This window comes from Petromyzon marinus, unplaced genomic scaffold, assembly GCF_048934315.1.
Source record: "Petromyzon marinus isolate PM22_M1 ecotype Great Lakes invasive population unplaced genomic scaffold, UKy_Petmar_22M1.pri1.0 PM_G_Scaffold_59, whole genome shotgun sequence".
Lineage (NCBI taxonomy): Eukaryota > Metazoa > Chordata > Hyperoartia > Petromyzontiformes > Petromyzontidae > Petromyzon > Petromyzon marinus.
In genome coordinates, this window is record NW_027423012.1 from 975,403 (window position 1) to 1,003,340 (window position 27,938).

At 48.2% G+C, this 27,938-nt stretch overlaps 1 protein-coding gene across 1 annotated transcript; it reads right to left on the reverse strand.

Annotated features, from left to right (window-relative positions):
* Positions 1-783: 783 nt before the first annotated feature.
* Positions 784-10,851, reverse strand: LOC142918260 (uncharacterized). Its single transcript, XM_076062399.1, has 7 exons — positions 10,453-10,851; positions 9,809-10,035; positions 8,897-9,119; positions 8,147-8,367; positions 7,262-7,484; positions 5,967-6,148; positions 784-2,400 (listed from the first exon to the last, which is right to left on the reverse strand). The coding sequence occupies exons 1-7, from the start codon at positions 10,574-10,576 to the stop codon at positions 2,395-2,397; spliced, it is 1,206 nt and encodes a 401-aa protein (XP_075918514.1). The 5' UTR covers positions 10,577-10,851; the 3' UTR covers positions 784-2,394.
* Between the last annotated feature and the right edge of the window lie 17,087 nt (positions 10,852-27,938).

The following is a 27,938-nucleotide window of genomic DNA, read 5'->3' on the forward strand; positions in this document are numbered from 1 at the left end:
AATTACATGCAAATCAATCAATATGCAGTTCAGGTCAAATAAGACATTCCTTTTTAACGCTTTCCAACCAAGTTTGAGATGTTAATGCATTAGCTCTGTTCGTTCATAACTGCCCATCTGTCTGTAGCATGGCATTTCGATAACCCTCTTAAAGATGTATGGACTGATGCTGTACAAGAAGGATGTGGAGCTGAGTGGGCTTGCCGATGACCGGTACCAGCGGTGTCAAGATCGGCCTCTGTGGAGGAGGCTCGTGAAGCACGCTGCTGGGCAGTTGGAGGCAGTCGCCCTCCAGTAACAACGGAGGGCGGATGAGCGACGCTCACAACAACCAGCGGAGCGCCGGCCACACCAAGTCGGTGCAGTGGTGCCTCTGTCAGTCATCTTATTGAGCACACGGCACTTGGGTCTGTCCTGTGAGCTGGCAGAGAGCCTTCGACACATCACGTGGCCTCAACACGTAAGACAAAACTATAATTCGTGTTGTAGAGAATGTACCTCCTCCTATACGTGTAACTTTTAAGTGGTATGCCTCGTAACTGATGAATGATCCGAGTGTGCTCCCTATTTCAAAGACAATGAGTTGCTCCAGACGCTTCGTGAAACACAAAAGTACCCTTTGACCTGTATCACAAGAACGGGTCTCACCTGAGTTCTCTCTACAGGTTACTTCCAAACACACACACACTTTGTCCTAACGTCACTTAATCTATGTTTGACCGTTATAAATGAAATGATGCATGTACACACAAAATCAGACAAGTGTGTGACAAGTTAATCGAAATAATTGACAGGCATTTTAACAACATTTAATTACTGCAGTGAAATATACTGCATCAGATAATATCTGATTAAGAAGCTATTTAAAAAAATATGCAGCGTCTGCTTAACAGTGGATGTAAAACATACTATTGTAGTGTCATTCAAAACGAGTAGGCCATTGCATGCTGGCGAATTCTAAACATTAGCGACAAATTGCAGAGGGGTCAAATACTTATTTCCCTCATTAAAATGCAAATCAATTTATAACATTTTTTGACATGCGTTTTTCTGGATTTTTTTGTTGTCATTCTGTTCTCTCACTGTTCAAATAAACCTACCATTAAAATTACAGACTGATCATTTCTTCGTCTGCGGGAAAACGTACAAAATCAGCAGGGGATCAAATACTTATTTCCCTCAATGTACATATACACTGTGTGTACACTGTGTGTGTGTATACACAGTGTGTATACAGTGTGTATACACTGTGTACATACACACTGTGCGTGTACACACAGTGTGCGGGTTGACTGAATGAGGCGGTGTCCAGGTCTGGCTCAGGTGTCACTCCGCCACTTGACGGTTAGCCGTGACGGAGACTCAAACTCGGGCGGTGGAGTTCATCGCGCACCGCGCTCACCGCGGCGACAACCGCTCCACCCCACGCGTTATTGAAAGATGAAATTTTCACCGAAAACTTTTGCGGCTGCAGGAATTAAAATATTCCTCATTTGCCGTCTACGTCTACGTGACTTCACCGAAAGAACCGAGAATATCGATGTGAAACACAACACACGATTCGCAATAGCTAAACGGTTTGCGCCTCGGTACATGCTAATTTATGTCCCATTGTCTCTGAAACCCAGTCCCTCCATCTCTGGCTATTTAAGGCCTCGGTACAGAGCTGCTTCACCTCTTAACTGTTTGCGTGTCTCCCCCCATAGGTCTCTCTACGGTATGTATTCTATCACTATCTTAAATTTCACGCTCAACTTACAATTTAACAATCTTTGAAATAGCGTATTCAACCAGACCATGCGTTGTGTTTTAACCGACCGTCTGTGTTGCTTTGTACAGTTTCCAAATTTTGCAAAAACCCTGTTTGATAAGTGTGATGCTCCGTCTCTCTGTATCCCCTGGTATATCTGTGTTAATTCCTTCTCCTTAAGGTCAGTATATATATCTGCGGTTGTGTTTCCTCTACCTGATGATGATTGCTTGCGTTGCAATCGAAAAGTCGCATATTATGTAATTTTATTTTTTCTCATTTCTACGTGACTTTACCGAAAAAACCAAAGATTAATTCAGTGGATGTTTGTTCGATGCGACGTCGGTGTTGGCGCGTAGGGGGCTGCGTATTTGTGGAACGTCGTCGGTTCAGACTCAGAGTTTGCTGCCAGCGGCGGAGACCGCTGTGGCTCGCAGCTGTGGGCTTGTCGGAGCAAACCCCGAACTTGGGGGGGCTTGCCCCACTTCCTCCTCCCTCGGTGGCCGTACCAGACGAGAGCCGCTGACTTCTTTGCCAATGGAACCCATTTCAAAGCGTCTCTTCTTCTGCTGCTGCTACTGCTCACCCAAGCATTGCCGCCACCCTTCCCAGATTGGCAGCTGTGAGCTCGTCGTGAAGATCCCTCATTGCTGCGACGCGAAAGACGACCACGATTACAAACAGCGTCTTACAACGACAATGCAACTGAAGATGTGGATAGCGGCGACTGGGCGCATTGGCAGCTCAGGCTGCAGTACGGGAGAGTTTGATGTGTGCACGACCGTGTCTCGCGTTATATATTAATACATACGCCTACTCGGGATGTGTTTTTTAAGAGAGAAGGGCCTTTGTGGTGCTCGGTTTTTTTGTTATCACCTCTGACGGATTATGGCCCAAGTCGAACTTCGACTTTCATTTGAATGTTCAACCTCTTGACCCCGAGTAAGACTATACGCAGTTAATACCGCTCAGCTTATACAACAACACCTCGCTTTTACAGTTGTGTTTGATCAACCTCTTGACCCCGAGTAAGACAATACGCAGTTAATACAGCTAAGTTTTTACAACAACACTTCACTTTTACAGTTGTATTTGATCAACCTCTTGACCCCGAGTAAGACTATACACAGTTAATACCGCTCAGCTTATACAACAACACCTCGCTTTTACAGTTGAGTTTGATCAACCTCTTGACCCCGAGTAAGACAATACGCAGTTAATCCCGCTCAGCTTATACATCAACACCTCGCTTTTACAGTTGTATTTGATCAACCTCTTGACCCTGAGTAAGACTATACACAGTCAATCCCGCGCAGCTTATACAATAGCCTCGCTTTTACATTTGTATTTGATCAACCTCTTGACCCCGAGTAAGACTATACACAGTTAATCCTGCTCAGCTTATACAACAATACCTCGCTTTTACAGTTGTATTTGATCAACCTCTTGACCCCGAGTAAGACTATACGCAGTCAATCCCGCGCAGCTTATACAACAATAGCCTCGCTTTTACAGTTGTATTTGATCAACCTCTTGACCCTGAGTAAGACTATACACAGTTAATCCTGCTCAGGTTAAACAACAATAACCTCGCTTTTACAGTTGTATTTGATCAACCTCTTGACCCTGAGTAAGACTATACACAGTTAATCCTGCTCAGGTTAAACAACAATAACCTCGCTTTTACAGTTGTATTTGATCAACCTCTTGACCCTGAGTAAGACTATACACAGTCAATCCCGCGCAGCTTATACAATAGCCTCGCTTTTACATTTGTATTTGATCAACCTCTTGACCCCGAGTAAGACTATACACAGTTAATCCTGCTCAGCTTATACAACAATACCTCGCTTTTACAGTTGTATTTGATCAACCTCTTGACCCCGAGTAAGACTATACGCAGTCAATCCCGCGCAGCTTATACAACAATAGCCTCGCTTTTACAGTTGTATTTGATCAACCTCTTGACCCTGAGTAAGACTATACACAGTTAATCCTGCTCAGGTCAAACAACAATAACCTCGCTTTTACAGTTGTATTTGATCAACCTCTTGACCCTGAGTAAGACTATACACAGTTAATCCTGCTCAGGTTAAACAACAATAACCTCGCTTTTACAGTTGTATTTGATCAACCTCTTGACCCCGAGTAAGACTATACGAAGTTAATCCCGCTCAGTTTATACAATAGCCTCGCTTTTACAGTTGTATTTGATCAACCTCTTGACCCCGAGTAAGACTATACGCAGTTAATTCCACGCAGCTTATACAACAATACCTCGCTTTTACAGTTGTATTTGATCAACCTCTGCGCACCTTATTCGTACGTAACTGGAATTGTAAATCCACGTGAGGCAGGTAGGACTTGTGACAGCCTTTATTACGAACGAGCTTTACTACCCGGCTTCGCCCGGGACTTGGATTATCGTCTTGGATTAATTTAATATTCCCTTTTATTTCACTGGAAAACCCTGAAAAAACATTGATGCCTGCAAGAAAGAAAAACATCCGAAACAAATCAATTTAACTAAATCGGATGTCTTTCACTCAAGGAAATTGAACCTTAACCAGGCAACTCGGAAATGGAATGATGTGGCGAGCTGAGAATCGTCGCGTTCCCTTAGAAATTCCAGACGGCGTAAGCTGTGCAAATTTCATGACGATTTAAAGCTTTCGTGACTGCAAGGATTCATCTTCTTTGGTTCTTTCGGTAAAGTCACCAACACGTAGAATGAGAATAAAATAATAAATTAATAAAATAACACAATAAAATTCTCACGACGTTTTGGCCACAACACAAGTGGCCCTCTTCAGGTGAAAGGAACAGACCTGTCGTCCAACCTGAAGAGGGCCACTTGTGTCGTGGCCGAAACGTCGTGAGAATTTTATTGTGTTATTTTATTCTATTAATTTATTATTTTATTCTCATTCTACGCAGCGACTTTACCGAAAGAACCAAAAACGAAATTTCATGACGTTGGAGGGTCAGCGTTCGAGAGTTTTTTGCCGCTTCGCACAAACAGACGAATCTTTATTTTATTTCGATTTAAAGCTTTCGTGACTGCAAGGATTCATCTTCTTTGGTTCTTTCGGTAAAGTCACCATCACGTAGAATGAGAATAAAATAATACATTGATAAAATAAGATAATTTTATTGTCTTATTTTATTTTATCAATTTATTATTTTATTCTCATTCTACGTGGTGACTTTACCGAAAGAACCAAAGAAGACTTTATTTTATTATTTTATTGTTTCCCTTCAACGTGACTTTACCGAAAGAGCTAAGAAGACGAACCTTCTGCTTTGTGTTTATGAGGGCGAACTGGAAACAGCCGCGTTGACTCAGAACATCGAGACAATGATGCGGCGCGTCTGTGCGGGACACACGGCCTACGCGGAGGCTTGGGGAGGGATGACGTCAGCAGGCAGACCGCGTGACGCTGCCGCATGCCGGTGACATCACAGACGCGACGTCACCGCTCACTTGACGTGCAAAATACACGAGTCTATTTTTATACTTTTTGCATTGTGTACAGTCTGGAAGCTACCCAAATGCCAAATTTCAAGTTTGTTTTGCATGTTGGGAGGCACACTAAACATTACTGCTCAGCGCCAAACGTTTGTTTAACGTTTGTTTAATGTTGTGAAAAAGAGTGCCGGGGTCACTCTTTTCACAGTGAACATCTACGTAGCCACCGTGATGAGGATGATGATGATGATGGCAGAGACATGCAAACTACTCCCCCTTTATTATCATTGTTACCATTATTATCGTTGTTTTTATCATTATCATTGTTATTAAAACTAGTTTATTGCACTTACAAGTGACTGCCAATCCACCACCACCACCACCACCTCCACCACCACCACCACCGCCACCACCACCACCTCCACCACCACCGCCACAGCCACCTCCACCTCCACCACAACCTCCACCGCCACCGCCACCTCCACTGCCTCCGCCACCACCACCGCCACTACCGCCTCCGCCGCCACCGCCACCGCCGCCGCCGCCTCCGCCTCCGCCGCCGCCTCCGCCATCGCCACTGCCACCGCCACCGCCGCCACCGCCACCACCGCCACCACACACCGTCACCGCCACCTCCACCGCCACCACCACCACAACACACCGCCACCGCCACCTCCACCACCACCTCCACCACCACCTCCACGACCACCACCACCCCCACCACCACCACCACCACCTCAACTGTACCTGCATCTCCACCTCTCCGCCGGTCGACTCTCTCCTCGCCCTTCGCGTCTGCGTGAGGCAGAAGGCGGCGACGCCGGCGATGGCGGTCAGCAGGAGGAAGCCGGCGGTGCAAGAAACGTCGCCCGCCGTCAAGGGAGCGGCCGAGACGGCCTCCACCGTGACGGAGACATCGGGAAACATCGCTGACACGCACACGGAGAGCACACACACGGTGACACACGGGGAGCATACACACACACGGTGACACACGGTGACACACGGTGACACACGGGGAGCACACACACACACACACGGTGACACACGGTGACACACGCACGGTGACACACGGGGAGCACACGCACGGTGATACGCGGTGACACACGGTGACACACGGTGACACACACACGGTGACCCCGCCTCCACTGTGACAGGGACGTTGGTAAACATCGCTGACGCACGCGGGAAGCACATGGTGACACACGGTGACACACGGTGACACACGGTGACACACACACGGTGACACACGGTGACACACGGTGACACACGGGGAGCACACACACACACACACGGTGACACACGGTGACACACGCACGGTGACACACGGGGAGCACACGCACGGTGATACGCGGTGACACACGGTGACACACGGTGACACACACACGGTGACCCCGCCTCCACTGTGACAGGGACGTTGGTAAACATCGCTGACGCACGCGGGAAGCACATGGTGACACACGGTGACACACGGTGACACACGGTGACACACACACGGTGACACACGGTGACACAAGGTGACACACACACGGTGTTACACGGTGACAAGCGGGGAGCACATGGTGACACACGCACGGTGACACACGGTGACACACGGTGACACACACATGGTGACACACGGTGAGCACGGTGACACACACACGGTGACACACGGTGACACACGGTGACACACGCACGGTGACACACACACGGTGACACACACACGGTGACACACAGTGACACACGGTGACGCACGGTGACACACGGTGGCACACGGTGACACACACGGTGACACACGGTGACACACACACGGTGACACACGGTGACACGCGGTGACACACACACGGTGACACACGGTGACACACACACGGTGACACACGGTGACACACACACGGTGACACACGGTGACACACGGTGACCTTGGGGTCACTCTTGTTGTCACATCTCCCTAGCCACCGTGATGATGACGATGATGACGATGACAGAGAGAGACGCAAACTCCACATATACAGCAGCAGCAGGCGTCGTCAGGGTCGGGATGAAACCCACGACCTCCTGCGTACCAGGCGAGGCGGTCAACATCTTCCCGGCCCCCGCGATCGTCGTGGCGGCGAGCGTGCCTCCCCCCGCCGGCGTCTCGCCCGGCACGACGAGCAGCCAGGCGGAGCGCCGAGCGAACCCCACGGCGTTGACCGCCAGGCAGGTGTAGCGGCCCGAGTCGTCCGTGCTGACGTTGCGCAGGTAGAGGACGTTCGTCTCCACGTCCGTGACCTCCACTTCGACCGTCTTGACGCGAACCGACGGGCGGCACGGAGAGAGCGAGGCGGGAGGAAGTCAGAATCTTGCGTTCCCACGCCAACGTGGGGTTTATATTTTTGTATTTGTTGTCACTCAGCGAACGCGTAGAGTCTGAGCCAAGCGGGGAGCTGCTGGGTCCTGTTGTGTTGAGGGCGACGTCGGACTCCGCTGAGATTGGGTGGGTGGGTGGGTGAGTGGGTGGGTGGGTGAGTGAGTGGGCGAGTGAGTGGGTGAGTGAGTGAGTGGGTGAGTGAGTGGGTGAGTGGGTGGGTGAGTGAGTGAGTGAGTGGGTGGGTGAGTGAGTGAGTGGGTGAGTGAGTGGGTGAGTGTGTGAGTGGGTGGGTGAGTGAGTGAGTGGGTGAGTGAGTGAGTGGGTGAGTGGGTGGGTGAGTGAGTGAGTGAGTGGGTGGGTGAGTGGGTGAGTGGGTGAGTGAGTGGGTGAGTGAGTGGGTGAGTGAGTGTGTGAGTGGGTGAGTGAGTGTGTGAGTGGGTGAGTGAGTGTGTGAGTGTGTGAGTGGGTGAGTGAGTGTGTGAGTGGGTGAGTGGGTGAGTGAGTGTGTGAGTGTGTGAGTGGGTGAGTGAGTGAGTGGGTGAGTGAGTGGGTGGGTGAGTGGTGAGTGAGTGAGTCCCCTCGTGCCTCGCTCGCTCACCGTGACAATGCGTACGTAGGGTGAGCCGTTGGGTGCTTCCAGACTCCCATTCACCTCCACGTGCTTGAGCCACTGCACGTGGTGGTGGTTGTTGTGGTGCTCATCGCCACCATTGCTGCCCTTCAGAACGACGCAGCGGAGCTGAGCGTCGCTCCCCACCACCGCCGTGACGTTGGCCGGGAGGCCGTCCTGCAGGGAGGGGCGCTGGGGCTGGCCCCGCCCTGCACGCCGGGGGGAGGGGGGAGGGGGGAGCCACCCCCCGGGTGGTGGCGGGGTCAGGACGAGCGTCGGGGGTCACGGGGTCAAGGAGGGAGGGAGGAGAGGGAGGAGAGGGAGGGAGGGAGTGTGACACACAGTGTCACACAGTGTGTGACACTGTGTGTCACACACTGTGTTACACACTGTGTGTCACACGGTGACACACACACGGTGACACACGGTGACACACGCACGGTGACACACGGTGACACACGGTGACACACACACACAGACGGTGACACACGGTGACACACGCACGGTGACACGCGGTGACACACGGTGACACACACACGGTGACACACGGTGACACACGGTGACACACGGTGACCCCGGCAGTGGCGAGAGACACTGCCGGGGTCACTCTTGTTGTCACGTCTCCCTAGCCACCGTGAGGATGATGATGATGACAGAGAGAGAGACGCAAACTCCACAAATATACAGCAGCAGCAGGCGTCGTCAGGGTCGGGATGGAACCCACGACCTCCTGCGTACCAGGCGAGGTGGTCAACATCTTCCCGGCCCCCGAGGTCGTCGTGGCGGCGAGCGTGCGGCCCCCCGCCGGCGTCTCGCCCGGCACGACGAGCAGCCAGGCGGAGCGCCGAGCGAACCCCACGGCGTTGACCGCCAGGCAGGTGTAGCGGCCCGAGTCGTCCGTGCTGACGTTGCGCAGGTAGAGGACGTTCGTCTCCACGTCCGTGACCTCCACTCCGACCGTCTTGATGCGAACCGACGGGCGGCACGGAGAGAGAGAGACGAGAGGAAGTCAGAATCTTGCGTTCCCACGCCAACGTGGGGTTCATTTTTTTGTATCTGTCGTCACTCAGCGAACGCGTAGAGTCTGAGCCAAGCGGGGAGCTGCTGGGTCCTGTTGTGTTGAGGGTGATGTCGGCCTCCACTGAGTTTGGATGGGTGGATGGGTGAGTGAGTGGGTGGGTGGGTGGGTGAGTGGGTGGGTGGGTGGGTGAGTGAGTGGGTGGGTAGGTAGGTGGGTGGGTGAGTGGGTGAGTGAGTGGGTGGGTGGGTGGGTGAGTGGGTGGGTGGGTGGGTGAGTGAGTGGGTGGGTGGGTGAGTGGGTGTGTGAGTGGGTGAGTGGGTCAGTGAGTGGGTGGGTGAGTGGGTGAGTGAGTAGGTGAGTGGGTGAGTGAGTGGGTGAGTGAGTGGGTGAGTGAGTGGGTGAGTGGGTGAGTGAGTGGGTGAGTGAGTGGGTAAGTGGGTGAGTGAGTGAGTGGATGAGTGAGTGAGTGGGTGAGTGGGTGAGTGAGTGGGTGAGTGAGTGGTTGAGTGAGTGAGTGTGGGTGAGTGGGTGAGTAAGTGGGTGAGTGAGTGTGGGTGAGTGGGTGAGTGAGTGGTGAGTGAGTGGGTGAGTGAGTGGTGAGTGAGTGCCCCCGTGCCTCGCTCGCTCACCGTGACAATGCGCACGTAGGGCGAGCCGTTGGGCGCCTCCAGGCTCCCGTTCACCTCCACGTGCTTGAGCCACTGCACGTGGTGCTGGTGCTGCTGGTGGTGGTGTTCATCGCCGCCATCGCTGCCCTTCAGAACGACGCAGCGGAGCTGAGCGTCGCTCCCCACCACCGCCGTGACGTTGGCCGGGAGGCCGTCCTGCAGGGAGGGGCGCTGGGGCTGGCCCCGCCCTGCACGCAGGGGGGAGGGGGGAGCCGCCCCCCGGGTGGTGACGGGGTCAGGACGAGCGTCGGGGGTCACGGGGTCAAGGAGGGAGGGAGGGAGTGTTGCAGTGTGTGTGTATAACACACAGTGTGTGTAACACACAGTGTATATAACACACTGTATATAACACACTGTGTATAACACAGTGTGTATAACACACTGTGTGTAACACACACACACACAGTGTGTGTGTTATACACACACTGTGTGTGTGTGTAACACACAGTGTTACACACACACACAGTGTCACACACACACACACTGTGTGTGTGACACTGTTAGTGTCACACACTGTGTGTGTGTGTGCTCACAAAGTGTGTCACACTGTCACACTGTGTGTGACAGTGTGACACACTTTGTGAGCTCCCCACTCGTCTCGTTACCTTCGTGAGCGGTCACCACCGCGTAGACGGCGGTGGCGGCGACGCAGACGGCGAGGAGAGACCCCAGACGCCTCCTCCTCCTGCTGCTGTACAGAGACGTCGTGCGGACAAATCCCGAAGCCATGGAGCTGATGGTGGTGGTGCTGGATCGTGGTGGTGCTGGATCGTGGTGGTGGATCGTGGTGCTGGTGGATCGTGGTGGTGGATCGTAATGCTGGTGGATCGTGGTGGTGGTGGTGCTGGTGGATCGTGGTGGTAGTGGATCGTAATGGTGGTGGTGCTGGTGGTGGTGGTGCTGCTGCTGCTGGTGGTGCTGAGGGGGGTGGTGGTGCTGGTGGTGGTGCTGAGGGGGGTGGTGCTGGTGGTGGGTGGTGCTGATGGGTGGTGTTGCTGCTGGTGGTGCTGCTGCTGGTGGTGCTGGTGGTGGTAGTGGTGGTGCTGCTGGTGCTGCTGGTGGTGGTGTAAAAATTCCGCGTGCGTACAGGGAGGGAGGGGTCAAGTTTTGACAGATTTTTGCGTGCCGACTAAATTGATGGCCCCTTAATGGTTTTATTACATTTCATATTATAATATTAAATATATAATACACCTTTTTGTTCATAATTCTTTTTATAGATTTATTTCATATAATATAGCATTTTATTTTAATGGTTATATTATATTTTATATTTAATATGTTATAATAAACAATTTTTTACGTAAAAAATATATGTATAAGTCTCCACAGAGCTACGTAGCTATTTTTCAGAAGCGACCTGGCCACAAATGAAAGTTCAACTTAGTTGGCTTATCACGTGGACATGGATCGCAGCCAAATACCGGAGGACCCGGAGAAACATCCACACGATCACGGAGAGAGAGACACAAACTCCAAATATACAGCAGCAGCAGCAGGCATCGTCAGGATCAGGATCGAACCCACGACCTCCTGTACATCAGGCGAGGTAGTTAACATCTCATAGCCACCGTGATGAGAGGCACACAAACTCCAAATATACAGCAGCAGCAGGCATCGTCAGGGTCAGGATCGAACCGACGACCACCTGTATACCAGGCGAGGTAGTTAACATCTCTCAGGGACATGATCTAACCCACGACCACCTGTATACCAGGCGAGGTAGTTAATATCTCACAGCCCCCGTGACGATCGTCAGGGTCAGGATCGAACCCACGACCTCCTGTATACCAGGCGAGGTAGTTAACATCTCTCAGGGACATGATCTAACCCACGACTTCCTGTATACCAGGCGAGGTAGTTAACATCTCTCAGGGACATGATCTAACCCACGACTTCCTGTACACCAGGCGAGGTAGTTAACATCTCTCAGGGACATGATCTAACCCACGACCTCCTGTACACCAGGCGAGGTAGTTAACATCTCACAGCCCCCGTGATGATCGTCAGGGTCAGGATCGAACCCACGACCTCCTGTACACCAGGTGAGGTCGGTAACATCTCAGCCACCGTGATGAGAGGCACACAAACTCCAAATATACAGCAGCAGCAGGCATCGTCAAAGTCAGGATCGAACCCACGACCTCCTGTACACCAGGCGAGGTAGTTAACATCTCTCAGGGACATGATCTAACCCACGAACTCCTGTAGACCAGGCGAGGTAGTTAACATCTTTCAGAGACATGATCTAACCCACGACCTCCTGTTGACCAGGCGAGGTAGTTAACATCTCTCAGGGACATGATCTAACCCACGACCTCCTGTAGACCAGGCGAGGTAGTTAACATCTCTCAGGGACATGATCTAACCCACGACCTCCTGTACACCAGGCGAGGTAGTTAACATCTCTCAGGGACATGATCTAACCCACGACCTCCTGTACACCAGGCGAGGTAGTTGACATCTCTCAGGGACATGATCTAACCCACGACCTCCTGTACACTAGGCGAGGTAGTTCACATCTCTCAGGGACATGATCTAACCCACGACCTCCTGTACACCAGGCGAGGTAGTTAACATCTCTCAGGGACATGATCTAACCCACGACCTCCTGTAGACCAGGCGAGGTAGTTAACATATCTCAGAGACATGATCTAACCCACGACCTGTACACCAGGCGAGGTAGTTCACATCTCTCAGGGACATGATCTAACCCACGACCTCCTGTAGACCAGGCGAGGTAGTTAACATCTCTCAGAGACATGATCTAACCCACGACCTCCTGTACACCAGGCGAGGTAGTTCACATCTCTCAGGGACATGATCTAACCCACGACCTCCTGTAGACCAGGCGAGGTAGTTAACATCTCTCAGGGACATGATCTAACCCACGACCTCCTTAATACCAGGCGAGGAATTAACATCTCTCAGGGACATGATCTAACCCACGACCTCCTGTACACCAGGTGAGGTAGTTAACATCTCTCAGGGACATGATCGAACCCACGACCTCCTGTACACCAGGCGAGGTACTTAACATCTCTCAGGGACATGATCTAACCCACAAACTCCTGTAGACCAGGCGAGGTAGTTAACATCTCTCAGGGACATGATCTAACCCACGACCTCCTGTAGACCAGGCGAGGTAGTTAACATCTCTCAGGGACATGATCCAACCCACGACCTCCTGTATACCAGGCGAGGTAGTTAACATCTCTCAGAGACATGATCTAACCCACGACCTCCTGTACACCAGGCGAGGTAGTTAACATCTCCCAGCCACCACTGCGCCCACTACTGACGGTGCTCCTGTAGAGTCTCAATGCGTGACGCGTGATTTACCGACCGCGATGTAAAGTGGGGGGTGGGTGGGTGGAGGCCTCCGTCCGTTGCTGCATTGAGAATGACCGCAGTGGATATCCAAAACCTTTGTTCTGACTGCTGCAACGTCCCTGCTGCGTTGTGGGAGCGGCGGTGGCGGTGCAGCGATTTGGTGGCGTGGAGCTGCACCCTCCAGAGGGGTCCTGCTCCCCAAGTGTGAGGGCACGAGCTGGATTGGCTCTTGACCATCACCCCGGTCGTGACCTTGACCTTGATGCTCCTGACTTTGACCTTTACCCCGTGCCTGACCTTGACCCTGCCCCCCCCCCCCCCCCCCCCCGAGGGCGGTGTCGCCGTAGGTGCTGCTGCTCGCTACTAGCACCACTTGCCCCTACAACCTGTTACAGTCTACATGGGGATGGGGAGATAGTTGTCTTGGCATTGACATTTTGAGTTTAAGTTTCGAGATACAAAAAAAATAATGAAAGTGAACACAGACATTGGGATGATGTTTGTATTTTATTTTTCTTTGCAACTAATTTTTCTTCGTGAGAATTGTAAAATGCAAAGGGGGGGTGGGGGGTGGTGGGGGGTGCAGTAACGAACAGTCACGTGACAACTCAGCGGCGGTCGATGTTGTCGAAGAGCCCCTGACGTGAAATGAACCAAACGGAAGTCAAAATCGAAATTCATTTATTTTGGGCGACTCCGTTCCCACCGCGCACGTAAACGCCGTGACCCACCTGGCGCTGAGATAATTCTGTCCTCGTCGTGCGTCGTCCAAGCACAGCAGCGAGGACGAATGCGCAGACTGAACAAAACTTTGATTAGCGCATCGTGTAAAGCTCGTCGAGAGGAATAGTTCGCCTTCAACAGATATACAATGGCGTCGCAACGCAGTTCGTGCGAGAGCCGGGGGCTTACGGGACCCCGAGGTCACACCATGAGGTTCGAATGTGTGAAGGTCTTACCAGATTCAGAGGGCAAGGGGTCCACCCAGTTGAAATGGACGGTGGAGTCTTCCGGACGAGAGAACGAGGCAGGGTGCCCAATGAGACGAAAGAGAGACAACCACGCTGAGAGGTGTCACAGCAACAACAACAACAGCAGAAGCAGCAACAACAATGGCAAGAACAGCGTTAGGGGCACGGTTCCACGTCCACACGGACATCGGTGCCTCGCCGACCACGAGTTTGGGCCTAGTGGGTCGCCCACGTGGAAGAGCCTGGTTCTTGCCTAGTAATGCACGGTGTTGTGTCTGCTGCTATATTAACCAACTGTTCGACCAAAACCATGAAAACACACAAACTGCAGTTATAGTGCGCATTGAATAATCCTTGGCTGAAAGTTACGTAAAGTAGCTTACCTGATAATAGCGAGTGGAGTTAGTATTATATCCTTCTGTTTTGCAAAGTTAGCGAGGGTAGAGTTTGTATGATCTCCCCCTGTTCTAGAGAGTGGAGTTTGTATGATCTCCCCCTGTTCTACAGAGTGAGTGCAGTTTGTATGATATCCCCGTTCTAGAGAGTGGAGTTTGTGTGATATCCCCCTGTTCTACAGAGTGAGTGGAGTTTGTATGATCTCCCCCTGTTCTACAGAGTGGAGTTTGTATGATCTCCCCCTGTTCTACAGAGTGAGTGGAGTTTGTGTGATCTCCCCCTCTTCTACAGAGTGAGTGGAGTTTGTATGATCTCCCCCTGTTCTACAGAGTGAGTGGAGTTTGTATGATCTCCTGGCGGACCACAAATTTCAGAAGAGTGTTAAATTTCATGTTCAACCTTTGGATTGCAGATACCAGCATAGATAGAATGAAAAATACGAGGTACACGGTCAGTAGAAATACATATACAAGTCCACCAAGAGGTAAGGAGGGAGGAAAGACGGACAGGGAGGCAGAGAGAGAGGGGGGGGAGGGATGAACAGAAGCTTAAATAGGAAATACGGTTGGAGGGGGGGAGGGGCCAGAGCGAGAGCGGCAGCTCAAACACGCAACATCTTACACATACAAAACGGCAACTCAAAAAAGGACCACCTCTTGTAAATACAAAACGGCAGCTCAAAAAAGGGTACATCTTACACATAATTACAACGGTAACTTGTAATTATGTGCTGTCCTCCAGACAGTCTCGTCCCTTCACCTGATGAAGGCCGCTTGTGTTGTGGCCGAAACGTCGTGATTTTTGTTATTTTATTTTTTACCTACGTGACTTTACCCAATAGCACCAAAGAGTATGGATCCTAGCAGTCACGAAAGCTTTAAAATCTAGAATAGAAATGTAATGCAATACAACACAGAGAGTCGGCCAACATAAGAGTCAACACCCCACCTGGTTGATAACGTTCTTCCAAAGATTGCTCAATTTGAAAGAGAGACAAAACACAGACACGGAGACACATAGACAGAGAGAGATAACACAGAGACACACAGAGAGAGATACATACAGTGAGGGAAAAAAAGTATTTGATCCCCTGCTGATTTTGTACGTTTGCCCACTGACAAAGAAATGATCAGTCTATAATTTTAATGGAAGGTTTATTTGAACAGTGAGAGACAGAATAACAACAAAAAATCCAGATAAACGCATGTCAAAAATGTTATAAATTTACTTGCATTTTAATGAGGGAAAAAAGTATTTGACCCCTCTGCAAAACATGACTTAGTACTTGGTGGCTAAACCCTTGTTGGCAATCACAGAGGTCAGACGTTTCTTGTAGTTGGCCACCAAGTTTGCACACATCTCAGGAGGGATTTTGTCCCACTCCTCTTTGCAGATCTTCTCCAAGTCATTAAGGTTTCAAGGCTGACGTTTGTCAACTCGAACCTTCAACTCCCTCCAGATTTCCTATGGGATTAAGGTCAGGAGACTGGCTAGGCCACCCCAGGACCTAAATGTGCTTCTTCTTGAGCCACTCCTTTGTTGCCTTGGCCGTGTGTTTTGGGTCATTGTCATGCTGGAATACCCATCCACCATCCATTTTCAATGCCCTGGCTGAGGGAAGGAAGTTCTCACCCAAGATTTGACGGTACATGGCCCCATCCATCGTCCCTTTGATGCGGTGAAGTTGTCCTGTCCCCTTAACAGAAAAACACCCCAAAGCATGTTTCCACCTCCATGTTTGACGGTGGGGATGGTGTTCTTGGGGTCATAGGCAGCATTCCTCCTCCTCCAAACACGGCGAGTTGAGTTGATGCCAAAGAGCTCCATTTTGGTCTAATCCGACCAAAACACTTTCACCCAGTTGTCCTCTGAATCATTCAGATGTTCATTGGCAAACTTCAGACGGGCATGTATATGTGCTTTCTTGAGCAGGGAAACCTTGCAGGTGCTGCAGGATTTCAGTCCTTCACGGTGAAGTGTGTTATCAATTGTTTTCTTGGTGACTATGGTCCCAGCTGCCTTGAGATCATTGACAAGATCCTCCCGTGTAGTTCTGGGCTGATTCCTCACCGTTCTCATGATCATTGCAACTCCACGAGGTGAGATCTTGCATGGAGCCCCAGGCCGAAGGAGATTGACAGTTTTTTTGCGTTTCTTCCATTTGCGAATAATCGCACCAACTGTTGTCACCTTCTCACCAAGCTGCTTGGCAATGGTCTTGTAGCCCATTCAAGCCTTGTGTAGGTCTACAATCTTGTCCCTGACATCCTTGGAGAGCTCTTTGGTCTTGGCCATGGTGGAGAATTTGGGATCTGATTGATTGATTGCTTCTGTGGACAGGTGTCTTTTATACAGGTAATGAGCTGAGATAAGGGGCACTCCCTTTAAGAGTGTGCTCCTAATCTCAGCTCGTTACCTGTATAAAAGACACCTGGGAGCCAGAAATCTTTCCGATTGAGAGGGGGTCAAATACTTATTTCCCTCATTAAAATGCGAATCAATTTATAACATTTTTGACATGCGTTTATCTGGATTTTCTTGTTGTTATTCTGTCTCTCACTGTTCAAATAAACCTACCATTACAATTATAGACCGATCATTTCCTTGTCAGTGGGCAAACGTACAAAATCAGCAGGGGATCAAATACTTTTTTCCCTCACTGTAGGCACACAGAGAAACAACGCCTCAGTGTCGAGGCCTTAAATAGAGAGAGAGGGGGGCAGAGAGAGAGGGGAGGGGGTGTAGAGAAATCCGTGAGTCAATGCAAGGCCGTAGCCATGGAGTCAACATTGGGGGGGACCAAATCTACCAGGGGGTCTGGGGTCCCCCCCCTCCCCAGAAAGAAAAATCTAAATTTGAAAACTAATTTCCTGACATTTCCTAAAATATTGAAAAATTTCACTAACACATGGGATGGAATTTTTGTTTTATTTGATACAATAATGTATAATATTGTATTGTATTACATTGCTCTGTGTTGTTTATTCTTTAACTTTTCTTGTTTCATAGTATGTATTGGCAGAGATTAGGGATTCATAAAGTACAAGGCAATCATACAAACACAAATCTACGCATTGTTACGTGAAGACAAGTCCACATTTTGTGGCCAAGGTTTAGCAAATTGTTTTTATTAACATAGCATAGCAATTATTATTTTAAATAACATTTTTAATGCAATATATTTTGAGCATATTTGATTATTGGGGGGGGATATGTCCCCCACCAATATATATCATAACTATTATAACATTATCATTACGGCCTTGTGTCAATGAGAGATTTGGAACTTTGGTGACTGCAGGAAATAATAATAACACGAGCACACGCAGAGAGAGAGAGAAAGCTCACTTATAATCTTGGTTCTTTCGGTAAAGTCACCACGTAGAAGGGAAACAATAAAATAATAAAAATATAAAACAATAAAATTCTCACGTTTCGACTGCAAGACGAGCAATCATCATCAGGTGTGAAAACCACAGCAACACAAGAACATTTTCTTGCTGATGGTTTTCACACCTGATGATGATTGCTTGTGTTGCAGTCGAAATGTCGTGAGAATTTTATTGTTTTATATTTTTATTATTTTATTGTTTCCCTTCTACGTGGTGGTAACTTTACCGACAGAACCAAGAATATGAATCCCTGCAGTCAAGAAAGCTTTAAATCAAAAGCTCACTTAATCAAACAAACTGAGTAAAATTTGGAAATGTAATGCAATGCAACACAGAGAGTCGGTCAACACACAATAAACGCATAGCCTGGTAGATTACTTTCTTACAAAGATTGCTCAACTAAGCGAGATAATTGAAGCAAACGCGATCAGGCGAGGGCAGGGAGAGAGCGAGGCTCTACCTTGGTAAACAACAACCACCAGCACAACGACCACCACCACAACCGCGATGAGAATTTCTCACCTCGGATTTCAGTTCACGCGCGGAGCGGCAGATTTCTGTTACATCGTGACGTCACCCGGCAGCAGGAGATGACGTCACTTGCGTGGTACAAGACACTCCCCTCCCGCAACGAGCGGGTCCTAATTTAAATAAATTATGTTAATGAGCCCGGGCCATACGTGGAGGGATGGGGCGTGGGTGCTGAAACCCGTTGCAATAAACTCGCGACGGCCTTCACGAATATATTATGTTAATGAGCCGCCAGTCACCGGGCGTAGCTTTGCCCAAATAAGGATTGTACAGATAACGGAAGTGACCCAGGCAGAGGTGGCGTCACGCTCAAGGGCGCGGTAGACGGGGTGGGGTGAATACCTTGGTGACATGACGTCCTAGCGAGGGACACCTCCCCCTGGCGTTTCACGCCGATGAGGTGATGCTGAGTAGTGATGTCACAGAGCGGGATTGGAGTTTAAGTTGATTTAGATTCATTTTCCATTGCTCCCTCCCTTGAACTCAGCAACAACAACAACGTGGACATTGCATCCCACTGGGAATTTTAGCACACAGCGTTGGTGTACGGTGCTTTTTTCAGGAATATTTTGCTGTTTTTTATTCATGGATTTTCTGTTTGCAGTCACACAAAGTAGTCACTTTAAGATGTGTTTCTTGTTCGTGTTTGTTGTGGTTGCACTTGATTCAAGAGCCGAATGGCTCACAGTGGTATACCAAAATAAATAAACTGAAATTATTGTGTACACTCTGTGTGTGTACACACTGTGTGTACGTACACTGTGTGTGTACACTGTGTGAACACTGTGTGTGTACACATACACACTGTGTGTGCACTGTGTGTGTGTACACTGTGTGTGCGTATACACTGTGTGTGTTCACTGTGTGTGTGTACACTATGTGTGTACACGTACACACTGTGTGTGTATACACTATGTGTGTGTGTACACTGTGTGTGTGAGCACTGTGTGTGTGCACTGTGTGTGTACACTGTGTGTGTACACTGTGTGTGTGTACACGTACACACTGTGTGTGTGTGTACACTGTGTGTGTGTACACTGTGTGTACACGTACACACTGTGTGTGTGTACACTGTGTGTGTGTACACTGTGTGTGCACTGTGTGTGCACTGTGTGTGTGTGTAAATTGTGGGGGGCACAGTCATCTCAGTCGACCAATGGGCATCTTTTCATCAATTTATAATTTTCCAATTTTCTTGTTTTTCTTATTTTCTATCTACGTGACTTTATGGAAAGAACCAAGAATGTGGTAGCACATTCTCTATTTATTGCAGAGGTTCAAGGTTAAAATCTGACAGGCACACCTGGCTACCCCAGTAACATTCACCACAATATGCGCAGTCTGCTAAACGGCAGATGTAAAACATAACGTTGCGTCATTCACAACGCACATTGCATGTTGGTGTCACGGTCAAAATTGCGGAAATTCCAAACATTATCCAGAAACTCCACAACGGAGACACGCACCGCCTGTACCAACGACGGAGTCGCAGGGGCAGACACTCGATTACGTTGGAATCGATCTGCAGACGGCCAGCAGCTCCGTGTCGCCTTATCTCGATCCCGCAATCCCAATCAGGTGAAAGTCCGCATCGAACCGAACCCCCGGCAAGGCCATCGTCTACTTAACGACGAGAGAAAATTCAAACGAAATATCGTTTTCAATGAAGTCTTCCAGATGTAAATTGAGACAAGCTTTTAATGAAGAAATAAAATAATCTAATTCAAAACACAACACAATTCAAAGATGCTTCATTTTAAAACTTCAAAACGGAGCATGGGGTACTTGCGTGAATGCGTCCTTCGTGTGCAAATGTTGTGACTTTCCTGGCCTGAAGGCCGTCAATATGTTGGATTATTATTGGTGCACAGCGTCTCAACAACAGCAGTGGGGTTTGCTTCAACCGATAGGTACGAACATCCAGACGTCAATCAGCAAGGCACATTTCTAGTCCTAGTTAGACAAAATCTACGTCAACACGTAAGACAAAACTACAATTCGTGTTGTAGAGAATGTACCTCCTCCTATACGTGTAACTTTTAAGTGGTATGCCTTGTAACTGATGAATGATCCGAGCGTGACCTATTTCAAAGACAATGAGTTGCTCCAGATGCTTCGTGGAACACAAAAACACCATTTGACCTGTATCACAAGAACAACGGGTCTCACCTGAGTTCTCTGTACAGGTTACTTTCAAACACACACACACACCTTGTCCTAACATCACTTATTCAATGTTTGACCCTTACAGATCAAATGTTGCAAGCATGCACAAAATCAGACAAGTATTCATTCTAAATTATTGACAGGCATATTAACAAAATTGGATTACTTCAGTGAAATATCCTGCATCACGTTACATCGTATTAACAAGAAGCTTTTTAAAAAAATGCAGTCTGCTTCACAGTGTATGTAAAACATACTATTGTGTCATTCAAAACGAGTAGGCCATTGCATGCTGGCGTCTGAGTGAAAATGTAGCAAATTCTAAACATTACCTACAAACTACACAACTGAGATTACACATCAATCATCGCCCCCTACGGATAGGCTCTTGTCCACATGCAGGCCGGTGCAGGGTCACCACCTTGTGCCACACAGGGGCAGCTGCTACTTGGGGATGCTCATTGAGTGTTTCAGGCGAGGTATGACACAAAACTCCGAGTTGCTGAGGAGATTAAGCAAGCAACATGTAAAAGCAATTATTATAACATAGTGAATGCTTGGGAGCTTATTGGCTCTTGCTCCTGGTTAGAGATCTACCCAACCCATAGGTCCACAAAGACTGGCCGCTCGCTCTTACTCTGCAGGTTGAACCTAGGAATTGAGTGTTCAACTTTGCATTCTAGTCATTAAAGGCCTGTGACAAAGGTGCATCTATTGGAGCGACATCGTCTCTGGCTTACACATCTACCGGGTCTCCACTTGACTTTGTATTGTCTCGGAGGAAGTGCACCCACACCTCCACTTCCACAAACTGCTGGGAGTTGCCTCGCTCTGCCTCAGTCAGGATTCTCCTCCTGCTTCACGTTGCCTTCATCAATGTAAAGGTCCCATTCTGGAGATGAATCTTCATCTTCACATTTCACCTTCACTTCTTCACATTTCACCTTCACCTCTTCATATTTCACCTCGATACCTTTAAAAGTGTCCAAGCTGGGATTTTCTTCCGGTTCGTGTTGCATGAGGGATGGGCTCATTGCGGCACTTTGACTTTCACAAGCTGATTTCAGACTCCACTCCTTGTGGATCTTCTGATGCTTCTGTGGTCTCTGGTGTACGTAAAGATTTGATGAATTTGCAAACATCTGCCTGCACAGAGTGCACTTGAAGGGTTTCTCTCCCGTGTGAGTTCTCTGGTGTGTTACAAGAGCAGATGACTGCGCAAATGCCTTCCCACACACACTGCACTTGAAGGGTTTCTCTCCCGTGTGTGTTCTCTGGTGTTCTACAAGAGCAGATGACCCTGCAATGCCTTCCCACACACACTGCACTTGAAGGGTTTCTCTCCCGTGTGAGTTCTCTGGTGTATTTTAAGAGCAGATGGCCGTGCAAATGCCTTGTTACACACACTGCACTTGAAGTGTTTCTCTCCCGTGCGAGTTCTCTGGTACTGTGTCAAATTTCCAGTCCGATCCGTGCTGTATGCACGCTGGTCGCAATGTTGACTTGTCATACCGAGCTGTGCCGACTGCCTTTGCTCCATCAGACCAGCGTCAGCTGCAGACTGAAAATAATATCCACACCATCGACACGTCAGTATCGATGCACAGAGGAATGCATATATAGTCACATGTGACTTACATGTTTATACTTATTCATATATTCATGATGTAGTAAAAACGTTTCCCAAATTCATCACACGGCTGTTATGGCACACAATGAGAGGGCAAATGATCACAAACATGCCTGGAAGCCCTCGTATCTTGAAAATGAATGTTAACTCAAAACTCCAAGCACACAATTTCGGCTGTCTGGCTACAAAAGGATTATTTATGAGAGCTAAATTCAGCTGACATAGTAAAGGGTGTTGAAAACAATACTATTTGTGTTATGCAGAAATGCATGAATTAATGTTCAATCGCAACTTAGAGGTGTGAACCCAGGCTCAGATGTCCTTGAATGCTGGGATGAACAGTTCCGACTTCACCTCCTGTTTCCATTCTTATTAAGAGTTCCAGAGGAAAACAAAAATAAACTATTGTTTTGACATAACCTCCGTGTGCAATAGAGTTAATAGACTTTACTGCAAATACAGATAGAAAATAACAATAACAAATACAATTAAATTAAGACCACTTGTGTTGCGATCGAAACGACGTGGGTTTTTTTGCTTTATTTACAATTATTATTTTATGTTATTTTTTATTTTCTATCTACGTGACTTTACCGAAAGAACCAAGAATATTAATTCCTGCAGTCACCAAAGTTTTAAGTCAAAACATTCACACACGTTGACAAAGCCTCACCTTGTGTTGTTGTGGGCAGGTCGCTTCTGATAACAAGAGCGGTATAGCAGCTCAAGCGGGCTTGGCCTGGTAACAAAAGAAAATAAAAACTGCGTGACTATTTACAATAAAACAAAGTTACAAAGTGGCGAGCCGGGTGAAGACAAATTAAACTTAAGCGAGATAATTAAAGTGAATGCAATCAGGCGAGGGCAGGAGGCAAGGCCCCGCGTGGCTAGGCCCCGCGTTGTAAAGTTCCAACCTGGACATCGATTCCCATGCTCGCTGCTACTCAACTGACATCCCTACGAGAGAGAGCGAGGCTCTACCTTGGTAAACAACAACAACCACCACAACAACCACCACCACAACAACCACCACCACCACCACCACAACGATGAGAATTTCTCACCTCGGATTTCAGTGCAAGCGCGCACACGGCAACTTCCTGTTACCTCGCGACAGCAGGAAGTAGTATGACGTCACTTCCTGCCCAAAAGCTGCTCTCCAACTGAATAAATTATGTTAATGAGGCCGGCCCATATGTGGAGGGATGGGGCCGTGGGCGCTGAACCCGTCGCAATAAACTCGCAACGGCTTTAACGGATACATTATGTTAATGAGCCGCCAGTCACTGTGCGTGATGAGTACTAGGTGCCTCGGTGAATGTATATGCTCTGACTTTAACATAGCTATTTCTGTGACCAGTTACCAGCTAATCACTCAGCTATTTCAATGCTAAATTCTATGCTAATTCCTTTGTCAAGGGGTATCTCTGCGGTTGTGTATACTTTAACTTAGCTATTTCAATGAGCCATTTCAATGCTTAATTATATGCTAATTCCTTTGTCAAGGCGCTTGGTCTTTTTCTTTTCACACAGCTTAAAGGTCGTGATCTAAGCGTGGCTTCTTCCACTCCAGCGCTGTCCTCCAGACAGTCTCGTCCCTTCACCTGATGAAGGCCGCTTGTGTTGTGGCCGAAACGTCGTGATTTTTTGTTAATTTTTTATTTATTTTATTTTCACCTACGTGACTTTACCCAAGCTTTAAATCTAGAATTTACCCAATAGAACCAAAGAGTACTGGGCGTAGCTTTGCCCAAATAAGGATTGCCACTGGAACGATATCGGCAGTGACCCAAGCGGATGTGACGTCACGCTCAAGAGCTCGGTGGACGGGGTTGGGGTGAACACCTTGGTGACATGACATCACTAGCGAGGTACACCTCCCCTGGCGTTTCACGCCGATGAGGTAATGCAGAGTGGTGACGTCACAGAGTTGGAGTTTAAGTTGATTTAGATTCATTTTCCATTGCTCCCTCCCTTGGGTGTGTGGGCTCAGCAACGTGGACATTATTGTGTATACACTGTGTGTACACTATGTGTGTACACTGTCAGTTTAACACGTAGGCTTTCGCGACCAATATTATTCATAATAAAGGTTTTTGGGTTAGATCGCGTTTATTTATAAATGTGTCGTAACCCTCCACCACCCGACACGGCCAATCAGCAAAAGTAGTGAATTATTTGTCTTTTGTCAACGTGACACTTTTTTTTTGCTGATTGGCCGTGTCGGGTGGTGGAGGGTTACGACACATTTATAAATAAACGCGATCTAACCCAAAAACCTTTATTATGTGTACACTGTGTGTGTACACTGTGTGTGTGTGTACACTGTGTGTGTACACTATGTGTGTGTACACTGTGTCACTGTGTGTGTCACTGTGTGTCACTGTGTGTGTACACTGTGTGTGTACAGTGTGTGTATGTACACTGTGTGTACGTATATACATTGTGTGTGTACACTGTGTGTGTACACTGTGTGTGTGTACACTGTGTGTCACTGTGTATACACTGCGTGTGTATACACTGTGTGTACACTGTGTGTGTGTACACTGTGTATACACTGTGTCACTGTGTGTCACTGTGTGTCGCTGTGTGTGTCACTGTGTCACTGTGTGTGTGTGTCACTGTGCCTGGCACAAGCGTCGTGGTGACGTCACCGCCACTTAGTGGTGAATGGCGGTTATGTCACTGTGTCACTGTGTGTATGTCACTGTGTCACTGTGTGTACACTGTGTGTGTACACTGTGTGTCACTGTGTCACTGTGTGTGCACACTATGTGTGTCACTGTGTCACTGTCACTGTGTGTGTACACTGTGTGTGTGTACACTGTGTGTGTGTGTACACTGTGTATACACTGTGTGTGTACACTGTGTGTGTACACTGTGTATACACTGTGTCACTGTGTGTCGCTGTGTGTGTCACTGTGTGTGTCACTGTGCCTGGCACAAGCGTCGTGGTGACGTCACCGCCACTTAGTGGCGAATGGCGGTTGTTGTTGTGTCACTGTGTCACTGTGTGTCACTGAGTGTGTACACTGTGTGTGTGTACACACACACAGTTTACACTGTGTGTGTGTACACTGTGACAGTGTGTACACTGCGTGTGCACACTGTGTCACTGTGTGTGTGTACACTGTGTGTGTCACTGTGTGTGTATACACTCTGTATGTACCCTGTTTGTGTCCACATTGAACCAAACCCCCGGCAAGGCCATCTACTTAATGACGAGAGATAATTCACACGAAATGTCCTTTTCAATGGAGTCATCCAGATGTAAATTGATACAAGCTTTTAATGAAGAAATAAAATCATCTAATTCAAAACACAACACAATTCAAAGATGTTTCATTTTAAAACTTCAAAACGGAGCATGGGGTACTTGCGTGAATGCGTCCTTCGTGTGCAAATGTTGTGACTTTCCTGGCCTGAAGGCCGTCAATGTGTTGGACCCTTATTGGTGCACAGCGTCTCAACAACAGCAGTGGGGTTTGCTTCAACCGATGGTTACGAACATCCAGACGTGAATCAGCAAGGAGCATTTCTAGTCCTAGTTAGACAAAATCTACGTCAACACGTAAGACAAAACTACAATTCGTGTTGTAGAGAATGTACCTCCTCCTATACGTGTAACTTTTAAGTGGTATGCCTTGTAACTGATGAATGATCCGAGCGTGCTCCCTATTTCAAAGACAATGAGTTGCTCCAGACGCTTCGTGAAACACAAAAACACCGTTTGATCTGTATCACAAGAACAACGGGTCTCACCTGAGTTCTCTTTACAGGTTACTTCCAAAACACACACACTTTGTCCTAACATCACTTATTCAATGTGTGACCCTCAGACAAAATGTTACATGCACAATCAGACAAGTATTCATTCTAAATCATTGACAGGCATATTAGCAACATTGAATTACTGCAGCGAAATTGACTGCATCACGTTACATCGTATTAACAAGAAGTTATTTTACAAATACGCACCGTCTGCTTAACAGTGTATGTACACCGTACTATTGTTGCATCATTCAAAACGAGTAGGCTGTTGCATGCTGGCGTCTGGGTCAAAATGTAGCAAATTCTAAACATTACGCTACAAATAATAGATCACTGCGTTTCGATGGCAACACAAGCAATCGTCATCACGTGGCACAAGCACAGCAGCAAGAAGAAGCTGCTGGAGTAGGCGCCTACTACTTCAGGAGTTTCTCTTGCTGTGGTTGTCCCACCTGATGACGATTGCTTGTGTTGTGATCTAAACGCCGTGACCTGTTATGTTTCTACCCACGTGGTGACTTTACCGAAATAACTCAAGAGTGTGGATTCCTGCAGTCACGAAAGCTTCGAATCAAGATTAGCTACACACTACACAACTGAGATGACGCATCAATCATCGCCCCCTACTGACAGGCTCTTGTCCACATGCAGGCCGGTGCAGGGCCACCACCTTGTGCCACACAGGGGCAGCTGCTACTTGGGGATGCTCTTCGAGTGTTTCAGACGAGGTACGACACAAAACTCCAAGATGCTGAGGCGGTTCAAAACACAACACGATTCAAAGATGTTTAATTTTAAATCTTCAAAACGGAGCACGGGGCGCTGGCGTGAATGCGTCCTTCGTGTGCCGTAAATGTTGTGACTTTCCTGGCCGAAGGCCCTAAAATGCTCGGACCCTCATTGGTGCACAGCGTCTCAACAGCAGCAGCAGTGGGGTTTGCTTCAAGCGATAGGTACGAACATCCAGACGTGAACCAGCAAGGTGCATTTCTAGTCCTAGTTAGACAAAATCTACGTCAACACGTAAGACAAAACTACAATTCGTGTTGTAGAGAATGTACCTCCTCCTATACGTGTAACTTTCAAGTGGTATGCCTTGTAACGATGAATGATCCGAGCGTGCTCCCTATTTCAAAGACGATGAGTTGCTGCAGAGGCCGACGCTTCGTGAAACACAAAAGCACCCTTTGACCTGTATCACAAGAACAACGGGTCTCACTTGAGATATCTGTACAGGTTACTTCCAAACACACACACATTGTCCTAACATCACTTATTCAATGTGTGACCCTCAGACAAAATGTTACATGTACGCGCACAATCAGACAAGTATTAATTCTAAATGATTGACGGGCATATCAACAACATTGAATTACTGCAGCGAAATTGACTGCATCACGTTACATCGTATTAACAAGAAGTTATTTACAAATACGCACCGTCTGCTTAACAGTGTATGTACACTGTACTATTGTTGCGTCATTCAAAACGAGTAGGCCGTTGCATGCTGGCGTCTGGGTCAAAATGTATCAAATTCTAAACATTACGCTACAAATAATAGATCACGGCGTTTCGATGGCAACACAAGCAATCGTCATCAGGTGGGACAAGCACAGCAGCATTAAGAAGAAACTGCTGGAGTAGGCGCCTACTACTTCAGCAGTTTCTCTTGCTGTGGTTGGCCCACGTGATGACGATTGCTTGTGTTGTGATCTAAACGCCGTGATCTGTTATGTTTCTACCCACGTGGTGACTTTACCGAAATAACTCAAGAGTGTGGATTCCTGCAGTCACTACAGCTTCGAATCAAGATTACCTACAAACAACACAACTGAGATGACGCATCAATCATCGCCCCCTACTGACAGGCTCTTGTCCACATGCAGGCCGGTGCAGGGCCA